This window comes from Buteo buteo, chromosome 18, assembly GCF_964188355.1.
Source record: "Buteo buteo chromosome 18, bButBut1.hap1.1, whole genome shotgun sequence".
NCBI lineage: Eukaryota > Metazoa > Chordata > Aves > Accipitriformes > Accipitridae > Buteo > Buteo buteo.
This window is the reverse complement of record NC_134188.1, coordinates 10362644-10380336: the sequence shown is the minus strand read 5'-3', so window position 1 is coordinate 10380336 and position 17693 is coordinate 10362644. Positions and strand designations below refer to the sequence as shown.

At 40.6% G+C, this 17693-nt stretch overlaps 1 protein-coding gene across 4 annotated transcripts in view; it reads left to right on the top strand.

Moving 5' to 3' along the window:
• Positions 1-17693, top strand: part of ELMOD1 (ELMO domain containing 1) — a 49880-nt gene that overhangs the window by 17711 nt on the left and 14476 nt on the right. For 3 of the 4 annotated variants that reach the window (XM_075050004.1, XM_075050001.1, XM_075050002.1), the window contains exons 3-6: positions 10266-10411; positions 10565-10593; positions 11826-11923; positions 16324-16453. In XM_075050004.1, the coding sequence (XP_074906105.1) occupies positions 10266-10411; positions 10565-10593; positions 11826-11923; positions 16324-16453 (403 nt within the window). Of the gene's footprint in view, positions 1-6585; positions 6694-10265; positions 10412-10564; positions 10594-11825; positions 11924-16323; positions 16454-17693 lie in introns of those variants that run through there. The other variant, XM_075050003.1, reaches the window with a different exon arrangement.

The following is a 17693-nucleotide window of genomic DNA, read 5'->3' as shown; positions in this document are numbered from 1 at the left end:
CAGTGACCTGATGGCTGACAACTAGCCTGACTAATGTCCCTGCAGTGCTTTTTCCCTTTATAATTTTATAATGTCCCATGTTGGAGCCTTCCTTGGATCCTGCTAATGATTTTCATCTTGGCAGTCCTACCTCTAATTTTTACCTTTCTTTCTCCATACAGACTTGCTCAGCAACCTGGCCCAAGGTCACAAATTGGTGCTATATGGGATCTAGGCTGTGAATCCTGCATAAATTGGACTCTACCATCCTGTGGGAGGGGTGGGAGCCTCTAGCTGGGTTCACAGAGGGTGCTACAGCTTACCCTCATAATAGCCTGGTATCTTTTGAGCATAACGTAATTTTGCTCTTTCCTGATTGAGAAGCTGAGCTGCTGACAACTTCTAAGCTGCCAGCTCTTCCCTGACTACAGTAAATACTTTGCTTCTCCCTTTAAACTGCTGGTTCTGCCCTCCTTTGGCTGTCCTGGCCCCTTGGTGGTTTTTCCATGTTGGAGAAAACATGCTGTTTTGAATGCATAGGTTCCTGAGGCTGTCTTGAAGAAACTACTTCCTACTTCTTTTCATGGTATTTCTAAAGTCAGTGAATCCTAAAAGATTTGAGAAGTCTTGATGGCGTTAGCTTCTCTTAAGTAACCAAGGTAGATCTTCTGAAAAACAATTGCTTATCTAAGTAACACAGTCTAGGATTTTGTTATAGAAAGTCCAACATTCCAAATGCTGAACAGAAAGTTGCATTGGGGGGTCAATACAGAGCACCTCAAATAGGAAAATGCTGTTGAAATAGGAAAGATATTCTGTTTACTTACAAGCATCTGGATTTTCTTATTGTACGTTAATCCTTTGACATGGACTGATATGAGTACTATATTCCTCATATTTTGTAAATATAGAAGAAATATGGGGTGATTAAGAAATAAACTGGGGTCATCCTCCAAGAAAAGCACTTACTGGGGATAGTGAGTTCTGTTGTATGTGTTGTGGTTGCAGTTTTGTGTGATAGGGAATAAGGCAGTGAAGTTTGGAGGTGCAGAGAGATATATGTGCAAGACAAGGATATTAAGTCTTCCAGCTTGGAAATCAGCTGGAAAATAAACAAGTTAACATATAACGTGTCCCCTAGTGTTTGTCCGTTAACAATAGCAGCAGTGACCCAGGAGCTTGCTAAAAGCATCCTTAACTGTTTGTGAAGATTAAATGCAGGGCTGAGTGTGGTGTACTGATGGCAACAACTGCTCAGTGGCACAGTGTTTTCCTTGTTGCACAACATGGAGTATACATCGGATTAGCTGATGCTGATGGCATAGATTATCTCTGTGTTTAAATCCAGTGAGTTAAGTCCACAGGAACTGCAAGTCATCTTGTTGACTGCAACACAGAAAATGCCATAAAACAGATGGAGAGAGGAGCCAGTACAGTTACATCTGTAAAGTTAAGATAATCTCAACTGCTCTCTCTGAATAGTGACTGTAGGTTACCTGCAGCAACTTCATGCAGCAGGTATTCACCTGGAGACCCAAGGAGGACTTTCAACAGTGGCTTTCAAATCCAGCTTGTTGTAAGAGAAGATTCTCACCTGTAGGCAGACTTGCCACTCAGGTCTGAGTTAGGTTTGTGTATTGGAGGCATGCTGTAGTCTCTGCTGCTACTATCAAAGGGCATGCTGCATCAGGGTTCTCTGATTGCTACTGAAGTTTGTCTTCTAAACAAAACACTGTAGATGTGAGTATAGATAATGAGGAGCTAGTGTAATTTGCATGCTGCTTTTGCTGTGCTTACTACTCATCTGTTGGACCATTGACATGGCTTTTTATAATCAGCTTGACATCTCCTGTCTCTCATTTGACATAGTCTATTTTGTATTTAATATCAGTGAATTGTCTTTTTTCCACCAGACTTTTCCATTTAAGAAGCCCTGTTTAGTCTTCAACTATTCTGTGATTCTGTGGTTAATGAGGTTGAAAGACAGGTTTGGAAATCAAGTCCAATCCCCTTGCTCAAAGCAGGGTCAGCTACAGCAGGTTGTTCAGGGCTGTGTCCAGTCATGTTTTGAGCATCTCCAAGGATGGAGACTCCGCAGCCTCTCTGAACAACCTGTTCCAATTGTTTGATGACCCTTACAATTTAAAAACAGTAACAAAACAAAAATTAAAAAAACACCCTTAGATTTAAATGCAGTCCCTGCATTTTTGTCTGTGCCTATTGCCTCTTGTCCTGTCAGTAGGCAGCACCAAGAAGCGTCTGGCTCTGTCATCTTTACTACCACCATCAGGTATTTATGCACATAGATAAGATCCCCCTGAGCCCCTAGCTCTCAGTCTGTCCTTCTACAATGCATGCTCCCAGTCCCTTAATCACCTTCATGGTCCATTGTTGGACTCTATCCAGTATGTCCATGTCTCTCTAGTACTGGGGAGCCTAGCCCTGGACATAGCACTCCAGATGTGCCTCACTGGGGCTGAGTATAGACTACAATCTGCATGATCCACAAATATATGGAGCTTTAAGGGCCTCACATGAAAGGCAATGGAAAAGGTAAAACTTTGAACGTTGACTGCTCTTCCACAATTGAAGCAATTGCTTAGTTTTATACAAGTAACACTGGTACATCCTCAAGTTTAAAGGAAGTAAAAAGATGTTTGCTTCATGCCATTGACAACACTGGCTAAACTGTATTTTACATGAGGGTGATGAAATTTGTTCCTACTGATATTTAGAACAATAGACAAGTATGCAATATCCCTTTAAAAACTTATGGCATAATGTTTTGTTGCTTTTGACATGGGTGTTTACTTGAGATGCGAGGTGGGTGGTTTAGTTTTGGGGGAGATTTTTTGTTTGTTTGTGTATGGTTTTTCTCTAAGATGTACTCTGAAAGGTAGTCTTTACCTGTGGAGAAATGGCTTGACCCTGAAGTTACCCATCTTCGCTGACAGTCACCATTTGTGCTTTAACTGGAAAGTGAAATTGTCATTGTAAAAGTAACTTAAAAATGCGTCTCACTGTACCTTTCTAACACAAAGTTCAGCCATTGAATGAGACAATTAAAAAGATATGAGAAGATACATGTCGTGGTGCCATGCAGTAATTCTGCTTTTAATAAACTGAAGTCCTACAGTATTTGAACAATTGCAAAACTTCAAAATAAGTTCTAAACTGAATTAGTTGCTTGTGCAGTCTTATTTCTCAATCTGAATTGCTTCCTCTATCCCTGCCTTTCCCAGGACTGTATTACACATCTGAATAGTGAAGAAAGGGGCTATCTTGCACAAACAGCAGCTGGTTTGACATCTACATCTCTTATAAGAATATAATTTTTAGACTGGGGGATCCTTAATTAACAGATGTTCATCTCTGGCTTTTCATCTGCCTGCTTTCAACAGCTGGTGATTTCCAGTAGAAGGAGAAGGTTTGTTTGGGGTTTTTTTTAGCAGTCTAATACTTGGAATAACTCTAAATCCCTACATTTAAGGGAGTGCTGTTGGCCAGTAAACTACAGGACTCTTATGCTCATATCTCTAATCCAAGGTGATGTCTAAATGAAAATAGCTGTTCTAGGTTTCTTTTTTTTCTCAGCTTGCTCTGATATGAATTATTCCTAAAGTCTGAAATTTTACTTATGAAGTAATAAAACTGTTTCTCCGTGAAATATTTTATCTTTCAGTGCTTTCTTTTGTTCTAAAGGGGTTTTGAAGAGTCTGTCAGTGACAATTCCACTTTGACTAACTTACCTTAAACATCTGAAATAATAATGACTTGGAGAACCAACTGTAGCAGACACTTAGGTTTTTTCAACAAATCCTTGAAACTTGACACCTTCTCTTGATCTACTGCAAAACAGTCTATAAGCACTAGCAGATTTTCAGCATAAGTTCTGTTTTACTGGAATCACATCAGATAAAATGAAAATCAAGTCAGCAAAAAGTAAGAGCAGGTAAAGTGTGGAAAGCTGCTGTTAAAAACTACTCTTATGTCTTCCTTAGTTGCCACAGTGACGTGCTTTCATGTCTAAATGGAGAGATAAGGTTGATTTCAGTTGTCAAGTCTGCAAAGATGCAGAATGAAAAAAATTTCTTGTGTTTGAAAGGAGCTAATAGCAGGTTTGCCTATGGCAGAAAGGGTGATTGGTACATTACTACTTAGTTGACCTTGTATACACACTGTAAGTTTCACAAAAAAAACCAAAGATAGTCAAGTTAATCAGCTCCTAACAGAGTAGTATCACTTGCTTACTCACCCATTTGGACAGCTTATCATCCATAACTAGTATGTCCTTGACTTCTCAAGCCATAATTAGAATTCTCAGGAAGGAAATACTGATGTGTAACCCTTTCTTCTCTGAGCTGAGTATGTCCTTCAGGAAAAATAGTTGAGTAAAAATCTTTCCTATCCATAGGAACTAAAACAGGACACACAGGAAAGAAAATTATGTGTAAGTAGATAGTGACCTTTATTTTATTCTTTTAAACTAGTGGGTTTGGGGGTTTTTTGTTATTGGTTTTGGGGGTTTGCTTGCTTCCCCACCCCCCTGCCCCAATCTTAAGTCCAGTCACTAGCATTGGGTATCTCGTTGAAGTTTTCATTTTACCCAAAGTATTTGTTCTGTTAGTTACTAGCTCTGAAAATACTAAGGTTCTGAAATTACCAGGGGAGGGAATAAGCACCGTCAATTTTTAGTTTCAAAAATGTTGCACAATAATTAATTTCTACTTCCCTTCAAGTCAGTGAAATACCACGTTGCATTATATGTACACCTTGCTACTTAGGCGAACATACCTCACACAGGAAAGAGCTTCACAAAAATATTAGACAACTTTGGAAAATTTTGCTCAATTTTGCTTCTGTCTCCTTATCAGGAAGAAGGCTGTCTAGACCCAGTCACCTTTAAATAAGGAGCCAGATTTCATGAAAATGTGATGTCATACTGTCGTTGGAGAGATATGTAAATTCTAATGATGATCATGCGTGCCATTCCCATCACACTGACCCGACATCAGTTGGGCTAGTTGAGGGCAAACCTTGTGACTGCTTGTTGAGAACCAATTCTGTCCTTCACACCATGACATTGCAAAGGGAAACAACACGCTCGGTTCTCTCTGCTTCTTGCTGTTGTATGCTTTCTTACCCCAGGCAGAGCAGCATGTGTTGTGGGGAATAGAAGTGTTGTGATTGCAGCAGCAGTACTCTTACTTTGTGCTATTTTTGGCTCTAAATTTCTCTGTTTTGCAAGGATCCTAGCAGTTGTAGAACCCCCTTTCTTCATCCCCTCCCTCATGGAAGAAAGCTCTCCAGAACCCCTAGTGAGCCCCATTGTTGCTGATAGAGATCGGTTGCTTGCTTGGTTTTGCAGTATTCCTGATAGTCCTTGCAAGGTACTGACTGCCTAATTCTTTTTTTGGTTAAAGCTGCTCTTAGCAGAAAATTAGAGCTTGGAAGCAGTGACATACAGCAGGGAAGGTATGAAAGAGTTAAAAGTAGAAGAGCAAGGAAGAAGGAGAGGTGAAATAGGTGCATATATGAGCCTTTAACTGATGTTTGCTAATTATACAAAAGAAAACTTTACATTTCTGTGGCACTTCAGGCTATTGTGGTTGTAGCTTTAAGCACTTGGTGGTATTCTGTAAGTCTCTTCCAGATATGCAAGGGAATACTTAATAGTTCCAGAATATTTTGTTGTTTTGATTTCCACCACCACCACGACCACCCCCCCCCCCCCCCCCCGCATACCCCTGCCTTGGAACCCAAGTAACAAGTACATTTTTCTGTAGTATTGATCTTGGAGTTCAGTGACTTTCTGTAAGCCAAGCTGGGAGAACTATGCTGAGTTGTGTTGGTATTGCTCAGAACCTAACAGCTAGCTTCTGATATCCAAGTGATTGGTATCAACACTGGGAATGTGTAACCCTGACTTCTCATGGGAGGATTGCTGCACATGTTTCCACTCATACGGCATCCTTGGCAAGGGAACTGCCTGTTGATTAGGCCTATGTGCATCAGTATCTTATTATGCAGTTTTTTCTTTGTTTTACCTGAATAAATGTTCATATGAACTTTTGTAACACACTGTACATGTATAAACACAAATCTGTAGGTCTGTGCAACTGTATGTAATACAGGAGGAGAGGGAGCTTGTATCGGGATGTGGAAGAGTAGACTGCAAGTCCCTGAGGAACACCTTCATTTCTCTAATGCTTCTGTTATTAAAGCTCACCTCGGGATCTGAAGTATTGCTGTACATGACTATGCAAACTGCTGGTGAAGCACACTATTTTCTGTGCTGACAAAACCTGCAAAGGCAAGCAGGAAAAAAAAATAAAATAAATGCCGAAGAGATTGAGTGGAGAGGACGTTTGGCATTGGACTCTAAAACAAAGCAGAGGTTAATGCCACCATGCTGTAGTAAAACGTGGCTCATGATACATTTCCATGTGGCTTCTTGTTCATATATGCCGTGTTTTGTTTTATAGCTGCCAACATCTCCACTTTGCTTACGTGTACTGAAGTGCATAGTGGCTAACATAAAACTTGTCTTAATCACTAGTGTGCTTTTATTACAGGACTTCTGCAAACAAGAATTCTCTTTTATAAAGAACAACCCTTTGAAAACAAACTTGTTACTTTTTATGCCATTCATGTTACAAATGGAAGATTTCAACTGTTGTAAGCTTGAGATGGATGAGTAGTAGAAAATTGAAGGTATCCACAAAGGCTAAGTTTTTTTTTCTATAAGCTGCCTAGCCAAAACTAGTGTTTGTTTGCTTTATTAGTAATAGCTGCTAAGTCTACTTTAGTGAATCACAGATGTAGTGTTGGCGTGCTGTAGTGACATGTTTTTAGTAGATGCATTTTTATTAGTTAACCTTTGTGTAAATCACAGCCAAAGCAAAACTTAGTGGGGAAGGTGGTTGCAATCGTGGTCACAGCTCTATCCCATTTAGAGTTTTTCCTTTGATTTGCAAATCTGTCACTGAGCTTAAAGGCAGCAACATATAATTCAAGTGCACCTAACACCTTCCCTGCCACCCCTACCCCAAAACTTATCCACATCACAAAATATAGTAAGAAACAAGGTTTTGAGTAATGAAATGGGTTGTGATGTTTCAGCCCTGGAATAAATCAAGTGTAGGCATGAGCTTTCTTAAAGGACATGGGGTTTTTATGGGAGCTATCTTGCTCATTAAAAGGAGATCTTACATGGGTTGTTAACATGAAGTGAGTCATTCATCACTTCTTTCACATAAATGAGTTCTCTGGGTAGTGAGTTCCTCTAATAGAGACTTAATCTTTGGAAACAAAGCAGGCCAAAAGAAAGCACCCCTAATTTCTGCTACAAATGTATGGTGAAAACCTGGAACTTTGTTTTACCACATTCCACCTTCCAGTTTGCCATTACTCTTGTATTAATTTCTCTAGGCCTTCAGCCTTACTACAGAGCTGGGGTGTGCTGAGGAGGCTGAGGGATGGCTATAGGTTGTGTTTGGACTCTTCAGGGATGATGGACTAGTTAAATCTGTGAAGGTTGATACCAAATGTGTACTGGAAAACCAAAATGCCCAATGTTAGCCTGTGGCTTTTTTCAAGCCCCTATTAAAGGTTGCAGCTGAAGGCATTAGTTGACTTTATATGAGATTGGCTCTTTAACTGACTTACATTTCTGACTGTTGGAAACTTAAATAATAGCTGCTTGGCTGATGATGGACTTGCCTCCTGGTAACTGGCCTAGTTCTTAATACTGAAGGTGATAACCTGCTGTGAAGCACGTAGGAACTCCTCACAGTAGCGTGTTCTGGCACATCTTACAGTGGATGGTGTGGGACAGAACACCCAAATATTTCAGCGTCAGCAGCTGAAACTTTTTTGCTTGTCTAAAACTTGATTCCAGTGTGGGAGTGATTGCTCATTCTTTAGGTCTCACTTTGTATTTAAAATAGAGGCTTCCTGTTGCATAAAGACAAGGGAGTTGCCTGCATGCATTTGGAGCATTAAGTGAATTAACTAGAAGTGAGAAGATAAAGTGGATGCTTTTAAAACATGTTAAATACTCATGTGGATGCTCTCCATTTAGACATAAAATGGCTTTAGTTCCCCTAGCTTAATCCCCCTTCAAAGGGGATTAAGCTAAAGTGAACATAAAGCAGATTAAACTACTGTGTGGACGTTAACATGAGTTAACTTATCTTCCCTTCCCTGAATGTCTTTCTACACCATGCCCTTCAGGATGTTTTTAGGAAATGATTGAACTCTTCAAACTTTATTAAAGCTATAACAGATTTGAGTATCTGGAATTCAGTATTTCAGAATAACCACCAAACTCCATTGAAAAGAATAATACAGAGTCTCCTAACAAATAACTGTCCTTTGAAAGGCTCAACAGCATGTGGAGGAAATAATGGGCTAATGATGAATACGCATACATACAGGCTTAGAACATAATGGACCAAATTATTTTTGACCATTTAGTGGCAAGCTAGCATATCAAAGCTGTATTGATGTTTTTCTATAATGTAATCATAGCATGTAATCATATGAGGTTGGAGGGGACCTCTGAAGGTCATCTAGTCCCACCCCTGCTCTAGCAAGGCCACCTAGAACCAGTTAACCAGGACTGTGTCCAGATGGCAATGTTCCCATTGTCAGGTCTTTGCAGTGTAGCCTTTTCTGAGAGGTGCTTCTTCTGAACCCAGGGACCCTTGGTGGATCCTACCCCACCTCAAGTCCTGGTGCACCCCATGGGGGTTGACATTTGGGTAACATGGCAGGATCTGTGCCTTCATAGCCACAGAAACAAGAAAGCTAAATTGTGTCCAAATAAGTTGTAGCCCATGTAATCTGTCTTTGAGGTGTGTTATGTAATTGTGGTAGCAGTATGTGGACTTTGGTAGCAGCTGCAATGCTAACAAACTTTAAAATAGAGCGTTTCTCATATATGCAGACTTTTTCAGGCTTTGATAGGATTATAGGCTAGTTCAAGCTGGGAAGGGTGTCAGCAGGTCTCTGGTCCAACCTCCTGTTCGCAGCAGGTCAGCTCTGAGGTCAGACTGGGCTGCTCAGGGCTTCTTCCAGTCAGGGCTTAAAACACTCTGAGGAAGGAGGTTGCACAGCCTCTTTGGGCAATCTGTGCCACTACCTGAGTGTCCTCATGGGGGGAAAAATCTTCTCCTTATATCTAGGTTGAGCCTCTTATTTTTCAGCTTATGACTGTTGTCCTTTGTCTTCCTGCCCTGCATCACTGTGAAGAGCCCGGCTCTGTCTTCTCTATGATCTTCCCACAGGCACTGGGGGCTGCTGTTAGGTTGCCCTGAAGTTCTCTGCTCCAGGCTGAATAATCCCAACTCTCCCAGCCTCTCCTCGCAGGGTCTGTGCTCCAGCCTTACCATCTCGGGTGCTTCCACTGAAATCCATCCAGTTTGTCAAAGCCTGTTTTGTATTGCTGGGGCTTGAAACTGGATGCAGTGCCTAAATAAGGGCTTTCTTGGCTTACTGTCCATTCTGTACTTTGAGAAATTGCACAGCGTCAGTGCTGTGTAACAACTGATCTTGGGAAGAACTGGCAGTCCTCAGGACAGGTTCTTAAACACCTTCTCCCCTAAAGCGGGGGAAGCTTTGGTTTCCTTAATTGTAGCTTTTCACTCTTAGTGACCAGACATGAGTGTTGATTCGTGTTTGTCAGGATAACCAGCCACTCTACTTGGAGCAGCTGGATGCAGAGGCAAAGCTAAGCCAGGGTGTAGTGGCTCCCTGGATCCTCAGCAGCCATGATAACAAGGTGAGCTGTGCTCACTTCTCATGTAGTCCTGTTTGCCCAAAGCATTAGTAGGACCTATATGGCCCTTTATTTTAAGGGGACAAAGAGTTTTCCAGAAATACTCCTTTGAGAACTCTGGAGTGGACTTATTCTGTCCTTCCAGTTCTGGTGCTTTGTGTGTGTTTTGGTTTTGGGTTTTTTTGGGGGGTTGGGTTTGGGGGTGTTTTTTGGGGTTTGGGTTTGGGGGTGTTTTTTTGGGTTTGGGGGTGTTTTTTTGGGTTTGGGTTTGTGGGTTGTTTTTTTTTGGGGGGGGTGGGGTGGTGTTTTGTTTTTGGTTAAGACTAAAAAAGCATGATTTAACACTTACCAGGGTAAACATTTGCAGTGTGAATGCTGCTTTTGCTTTAAAGCTGCCATTAGGCACTGGGAATTTGGGGTGAGGAAGTACCTTCTGTTTGGGTGGTGACATTGTTGAAGCAAACTTTGCTCAAGACTCTTACTTTCAGGCTTCTTCTTTTGCCAGGATGTTTGTCCAGGTATGCCTGTACTTCTACTGCAAATGCTTGTGGCGCTGCCTGAAATTCGTGGTCAGGAAACTAACAGGTCAATGTGAATTGCAAAGGATCTGTTACAATACCAAACCTGGAGCTGCCAGAACTATGAAAATAGGTAACTGCAAAATACTTAGTTCTGCATGCCTTTGTACCTTTCTGCGTGAGATAAAAATAGTATGACTTCATTCTTATAAATAAATAAATTAAATGAATCTAATATAAACTTAGCTTGTCTGACATGATGCTTTCAAATACTGTTCTCTTACAGAGGCATCACTGAAAGGTTCAAAAAGTAAGGTGAGTGAAAGATCTCATCCTTCACCTTTTCTGTTGTGCCCTGTGCAGTTGGTTTGTTCAGTCTGCTGTTTGCTCACCCCAAAAAATTGCTTTAAGGTTTGATATGATTTTACATTAACACCATCTTCTGCTGAAGAGGGTTTAGTGTCTGCAATAGCAGGTGATCTTGCAAAGTTGGGGACAGTGTCCTGTGCTTCAGGGACAAACACACTGTGAAACTGATGGAATCAAGGGGCAACAGGCCATGGTGGAGGGAGATGACAAGGGTGATGTGTTGTAATTTGGGGTTTCTTGGCTTGTTTCCTCATCTTGTCTTAGAATTTCTGTATTCTGCAGTCAGTCACACACTTTACACCTCAGGTTTTTTGTCTGGAAAGGAGCCATAAAAGAGGCTGAAGACAGCAGTACCTAAATAGCCAAGACAACTTTGTTCTCTGCTTTCCTTTTAAACACATTAATGGAGAACAGCCTCTGTCACTTCATCCTTTCACTGTAGCACTGGTGGTGCTAACCTAAATTCTTCTCACAAAGCATGTGTGTATACATTAAACGGCATTGTTCAGCCATTCATTTCTCTTTGGCATGAGAATCAATGATGTTGAAAAGCTTACCTCAGCATTAGCAAAAACGATGCCACACAGCTCATAGTTCAGCATAGTGCTTCCAAATGTACTTCTAGCACAAACAGAAAGGCAGAAACTTATTTAAAAGCTTGCATTTAAGCAACAGTGTAGTTTTGAGACAAAGCACCAGACAGTTCAACCTCTTTTAATTTTTGGAAGGCGTGTTGATTTCTGAATACTGAACTTCCAGGAGCATTTCTACAAAGTGCAATGACATGCAAGAGAAAGCAAGAATGTTTTGCTGTGTTATTGCAATGTGTTGGGAGAGGGGATGTCAAATGAAGGCTAGCGATTCCAGTGTAATTAAGTGGATGGTCTGAAGCTGCTTCTTGATCAAAGGCCTCAGTGCAGATCACCTTCACTAGCTGCTGCCACAGAAATATGATAGACTGACTACGCGGGCATGACAAAGCAACTCAAGTTCTTGTAGAGCTAGCACTCTAAAACTAGTCAGTAGTGCTGAATAGACTGGAAAGGTGTGTATATATATTGAATTGGGTCTTCTGGGCTCTTAATCTAGAAGTTTTTGGGTATCATATTTACCATTGTTAACTTCTATTGAATAATAGCTTCCATAAGAATTAATATGTGCTTAAAACCTCTTTTTAGCGGCTGCAAACTTCAGTAAGTGTTCAACCTGATGCTATTGAAAAAACTATAGATGACATCATGGAGCTGAAAAGGATTAATCCAGATATAAATCCACAGTAAGTTCATGGTTTTCTTACAAAACAAATGGGAGTTATTGATTTCTTCAGTGCCTAGGTCCATGGAGAACTGGTTCTCCATAGCTATTGTGGCACACAATTTGAGGATGAATTCTGTCTCTCAGCATAAAACTTCAACTTAAGTTTTGCTGTCAAAAAGCTGATGGAAAAATGAATGATCTTTTATGGTGACTGTGATAGGCAAGTCCTGAGTCTCTTTCTGTAGCTGCTCTCTGAATCATGCTGTCTTAGTATATTGTTGATGCATTGATTTATGGGGCCCAATTCCCCCAGGGTTAAAATACCACCAAGGCAGGTGGTCCTGTCAGTGACAGTGATGGCTTCTTAGCGAGGCTGTGTGGCCTTTTGAGTAGGAAAGAAATCATCCTGTTGTAACTGATATAAATGGTATACTGATTTATGTTTTAAAACTGCCCTTGATTATCCGAACACAAGTTCTAACAATACAGCATAGCTGATATTCTTTTAATGCTACAAGGTCTTGGTGGTAAGAAGAGATTGCCAACAAACCATTAAATTTACAAGTATGTATTTCAAGAGTAAGTGGTAATGCTTTTGTGGTTGCCTTACCTAGCTTAAGACCCTAGCTTAAGGCACAAGATGGTCTAGATCAGGAATCAGTAGGAGAAATGTTGAGGGCTGTGTTCAGGTACAACCTGCAGATCAGTCCGAGGTTTGCTCCTCTTCCCAGACTTGAAAATGATTTACATAATCCATAATGGGCATCTACAAATTGATAGCTGCTTTTCTTTAAGTGGTCAGCAGCATCAACAGGTAAGGTGGTCCTAAGGTCTTGCTGCAACAACAAAACCCAAAACTTCAGTTGGAAAAATATAATTTTTTTTGTCTCATTATGGGAATGACCCCCCAGCCCTACCCCCCAGTGAAAAGGACAGTAATTAGTCAGTCTTAAAATGAGGCTTCACTGATCATAAAGGACATAGAGTATACTGGGTATCTCTCTAACTTGAGAGACAACTATTGTGGACATGACCACCGTCCACCTGGATTGAAAAAATGGTGACCCAACCATTAAAGAAGGGAAGAAAATAAGAGAAACAAAACAAAGAGAATACCTCATTCTCATAGATGAGAAGCTCTGTGAAGTTTTTCTGGGAGTGGGCCCAGAGCTTTTCCAGGGATGTCTCTTCCCAGGACCTTGCCCACAGGACCTTCAAAGGGAGGGTGATGAGAGAGCAGCTGCTTCAAGTGGATGCGAGGCCTTGCTGAGAGGCTGCTTGTCTGAGGAGGATGTCACAGCTCTGGTACTCTTGTATTGCACAGGATGCTGATAGCAGAAATTCAGAAAAAAAAATCAGTCATGGCAAAATTAGTGAAGGTGTCGTATGAGGAAAAACTGCAGGATGTAAATGTGCACAGCTCGGAGCCTGGCCTGTGGACATCAGTAACTGCAGCGTTAGCAGTCGGGCTGATTCAAGTACTCGCTTCTCAGTGTTGGACCCTTGGGTAACTGGGTGGAATAATTCCAAGAAAAAACAAGGAATTCGTTACAGTAGTATTTTGTATGACTCCAGAGATCACCATCTGATTCTCCTCATGGCATTGCCTTTGGCCTCTGAAGAAATGCCGTCTTCCAGAAGAGAGAGCAAGCAGAGGTGAAAATGATTTCTGCTTGTTTGAATCAGGCCCCTGAACCTTAAGTTACATTTTGAGTGATCTGGTCCTAATATTAAAAAAAACCCAACCAAACAAAACCAAATAAACAATAACAACAAAACTTACACAAAAAAAAAAAAAAAAAAAAAAAACAAACAAAAACAAAACAAAAAAACCTTGAACTGTTTTTGTTTAATGCAGGTGGTGTTCATATGCTTAGTACAGAACAAATGTTTAATTGTTTTTCAACTAGAACCCTTGCACTCAACATTTTACAGGACTGAGTCTTTCACCCCCATAGCCCATTATACTCACCTCAGTTTGAAGTATCTTTTCAAAACAGTGAGGAATGGAGGCCTGGGATGTGCAAGGTGGTGCCACATCCATAGAAACACACCCTGCCACTAAATTGCTCCTTATATTAAACTAACCATAGTTCTGCTAAACTTTAAGCATCTGCACTGAAGTTTTACATGTGAGGCACTTATTTTATACTAAAGTTTTCTGGAGAAATTTCAGCAAAAACAGGTCAGCTATTTCTTTAGTCAGGATTAAGGAAAATCAATTGACCTGCCTACTCCTAAACATAAAAAACCTGTACCCAAACTGTCTTGTTCAGAAGCTCTGTCCTTCCCTTGCACAGTAGAGACTTGAAATCTCCTGGGGTAAGGACAAGGGGACATGTGTCATGCTATATGTGTTTCTGCAAATCTGTATGCAGTCATTTTTGTTAATGTAGCATCTTTGCAGAGCTGAACTAGCATCCCAGGCGTGTCCGTGCCAAGCTGTTCTTGAAGGCTGTAGGCTACTGTGACCTGAAGAGGAGGAGGCGACCCACAATAATTTCCCTTTATCAATGTCTCTGAGATAAACGTGTATATTTAGTGGTGGGAGCAAGTAGGTTGAATAACCAGGTGGTGCATGTGCAGTCTGCACTAACTATGGAAGCAGTCCATTAAATATTCCCAGTTTTGGACTTGCCTCTATCTGGTGGAGCACCTGGAAATGAGCGCAGTGGGGGTGCAAGCCCAGGTAGGTTGCTCATGTGCTCTGAGAACTGCTACCACCAGCACAGGGATGGCCAGGAGGAGGTGCGGGGCATCAGCAGCTCACCCACATCCTCTGTTTGGCAAGCAGGAGAGCAAAAGCTTAATGACAAGGAGAGTGGGGAAAATAATTCTGTATTCCCCTCACCCCCCAAATAACATTGCATGGAGCATTTGACTGCCTTTAGATAAAGTTCAGATGTGACTTGCTTTGTGTATATTGTGCAGCCTGGAACTTAAAAATATATTTTTTTTAATATAAAATTAGTCTGCCACTGCCTATAGTGTTCTGCTTTAAATTACTCTGAGGTTATAGACTAGTTAAAAACATTATGGCTGTAGTTTAGTGATGCACTATAGCAATTCACGTGCAGTCTTGATAGGCTTTTCAGCTTTCTTTGAAATGCAGCCTTTCTGTAAAACTGTAGGATACAGCAAGTAAAGCATGTTTTTAAAAAAACCAACCAACTAAAAAAAAAAACCCCAAAACCCAACCAAACTAACAACAAAAAAAAACCCCCTAAAATCCCAACCACCAAAAACCAAACCACAAAGGAAGGAAAATACTGCATAGGTTACTCTGAAAGGATTATAGCCACAAATAGCATGAAACTGCAGCAAGAGAAATGGCCTAGTGATGACATCTCTGATTCTGTAGATTAACCTCAAAAGATAAGCAGTGAAAATCCTTCTGTTCAGAAAATTTAACGGTATTATGGAATAAACAAAATGTTTCAGCATATCAAACAAGACAGATGAGGAACCTGTACAGCTTAATATCAGTGTAGCCTGCGTTCCTGGGGAAGAATGAGGGTACAGATTTAACCGTGCCCTCCAAATTTGTACTAGGACTTCAGATAATCTCAAGCATTATTAAAAATTAAAGGGTTTATTTCCATATTTAATTAAATATTCTTATGAGCGTGGCATTTGTGTACTGCATTAATTGTATTTAATACTATAAAATCTTATACTAAAACTGAATAAGGCATTGTAATTTAAAGCCTTGGAAGCCACTTGTTTGGGATTTGGGGGTTTCGTTTTTGGTTTGGTTTTAGGGGTTGGGTTTTTGGTGTGGTGGTTTTTTGTGGTGGTTTGTTTGTTTGTTTTTAATGATGATGCATCAGGAAATGTAAAACCTGTATTATAATGAAAACAGAGCCATTATGGTGATTCTTAACAAAAGACCCCAAAAAAAGCTGACCGGAGGCAGATCATTCAACTATGTTACTTTAGGGTTTTGTTGTCTTTATGCTAGCTTTTGTGGCACAGAAGCAAAATGAATATTTTTAGCTTTTTGCTGAGCTTTCTCTCCCCCTCACCCCATTTATAGTTCACATCTCTGGTCTCAGGGTATTGCTTGAGAAGCTGCTGTTTGAGTGAGGGGAAGGATTCAGTGATGTGCATATGGCAGGCATTTAACACTGCTGTGTATAGTTATAATGGGATTTCAGTGTGAAAATTCACCGTTCAAAGTTTTGAAAAATCCCAAATTTTATCATCTAAGGCAGGCGCTAAATAAGACTGCATTTCACGAGGCCTTGTTTAATGTAATATTGATCTCTTGGAAATCTTCCCATTGTAATTGAAGTGTTACATGAATTCATTGTAATATTACTCATGTGAATTACAGGTATATATGCAGTAGTGCTGTTTCATGGCTACATATGATTGAGTCGGATTATGTTGCTCCTTCCCCCCCCCCCCCCCCCCCAGGTTGGGAGTATCTCTTCAGGCATGCCTGCTGCAGATTGTGGGGTACAGAAATCTGATAGCAGAGGTTGAAAAGCTGCGCAGAGAGATGTACGATTCAGAGAATCCACAACACGAGGAAATGCTTCTGAAGGTAGGTGCTTAAGAAGTACTTAGAGGGCATCCTTTATTCATGTCAGCTCCAAACAGCCTGGTTTAAAAGCCTCTTTAAAACATCGAGAGGTATTTTTGCCTTCCTCCATTGTATACCTGTTTTAAGATAAGGCTATACAGCATATTAATCTGGCCACGTGTAACACCTGCCAAGCAAGCAGCTCACTCCCTGGCTGATGAATGCGTGTCCCTTGACTGGACTGTATCTAAGCACTGGATACGCAGCTCTTACTGCAGATAACAGCTCTACACTATGAGCTCTGTAAAAATAGCCTTAGGTCCTACTTCAGTACACCTTTCTTCAACATGAGAAGGGTATTTTTCTGTCTTAACCAGAATAAACTTTTTTTTCTTCAGTTTCTTGTATTTTTTTTAGACATTGTCTTCAAAACCTCCAGCTTTCATTGTGTGGGATGGAAGGGTGGGAGATGATGACTTACATGTTTATATTTCCCAAATATATTTTCAAATGGAAACAAAATAAAAACATTCTTTAGATAATATACATGGAGTGATGAAAACCATACCAATTGGGTTTTACTTACTTCATGCTTTCAGGAAAGCCTTGCACTGGGGCAGATAATAAAAGTATTTTTTTCAGGAAGATGATCTTGAAGCCATAAGGAGAGAGAGAGCTAGAGAGCTCTTAGAAAGGAATTGAGGAGAGAATAAAGGGGGTAGAAAATAGCCTAATAGCAAGTCCTAGTATTTCTTCTGATCCTGTTTGTGACTGTAGCTAGTGCAAGATGCTTCAGAGAAATGGCAAGAAACACAGAATTGTGATAATGAGTTTATCTACAAGCAAAATGCATTCTTACAGAGTTTTCAGAGGTGTTATAAAAACATACCACCTGTTTGGGGGTTTTAAAATTATTTTAAACAAAAATATTGGAAACATCTACACTGCCTAGAGAGCAAGAAGTTGGGTCTGAGGATGCAATCACAGGTGAGAAGCACCAAGGAGCTGGCTGTGGTCTCCTTCCTGGCCACCCAGCCTGTGAGGGCAAGGTCCTGGTTCTTAGACACTCCTGAAAATCATGTCAGCAATGACATGTACCCACATAAGTGGTTTAAAAACATAACTGCATAAGAATAAAAGCAGAATAAAAACTGACCGTTTGTCTGAGGGGAGACAAAACAGTGCAGCTTAGGCTTTAAAATTTGTAATGTTGAACAAAGTATCAGTTTCACCATCTGCCTCCAGTATAACCTGTGTATTA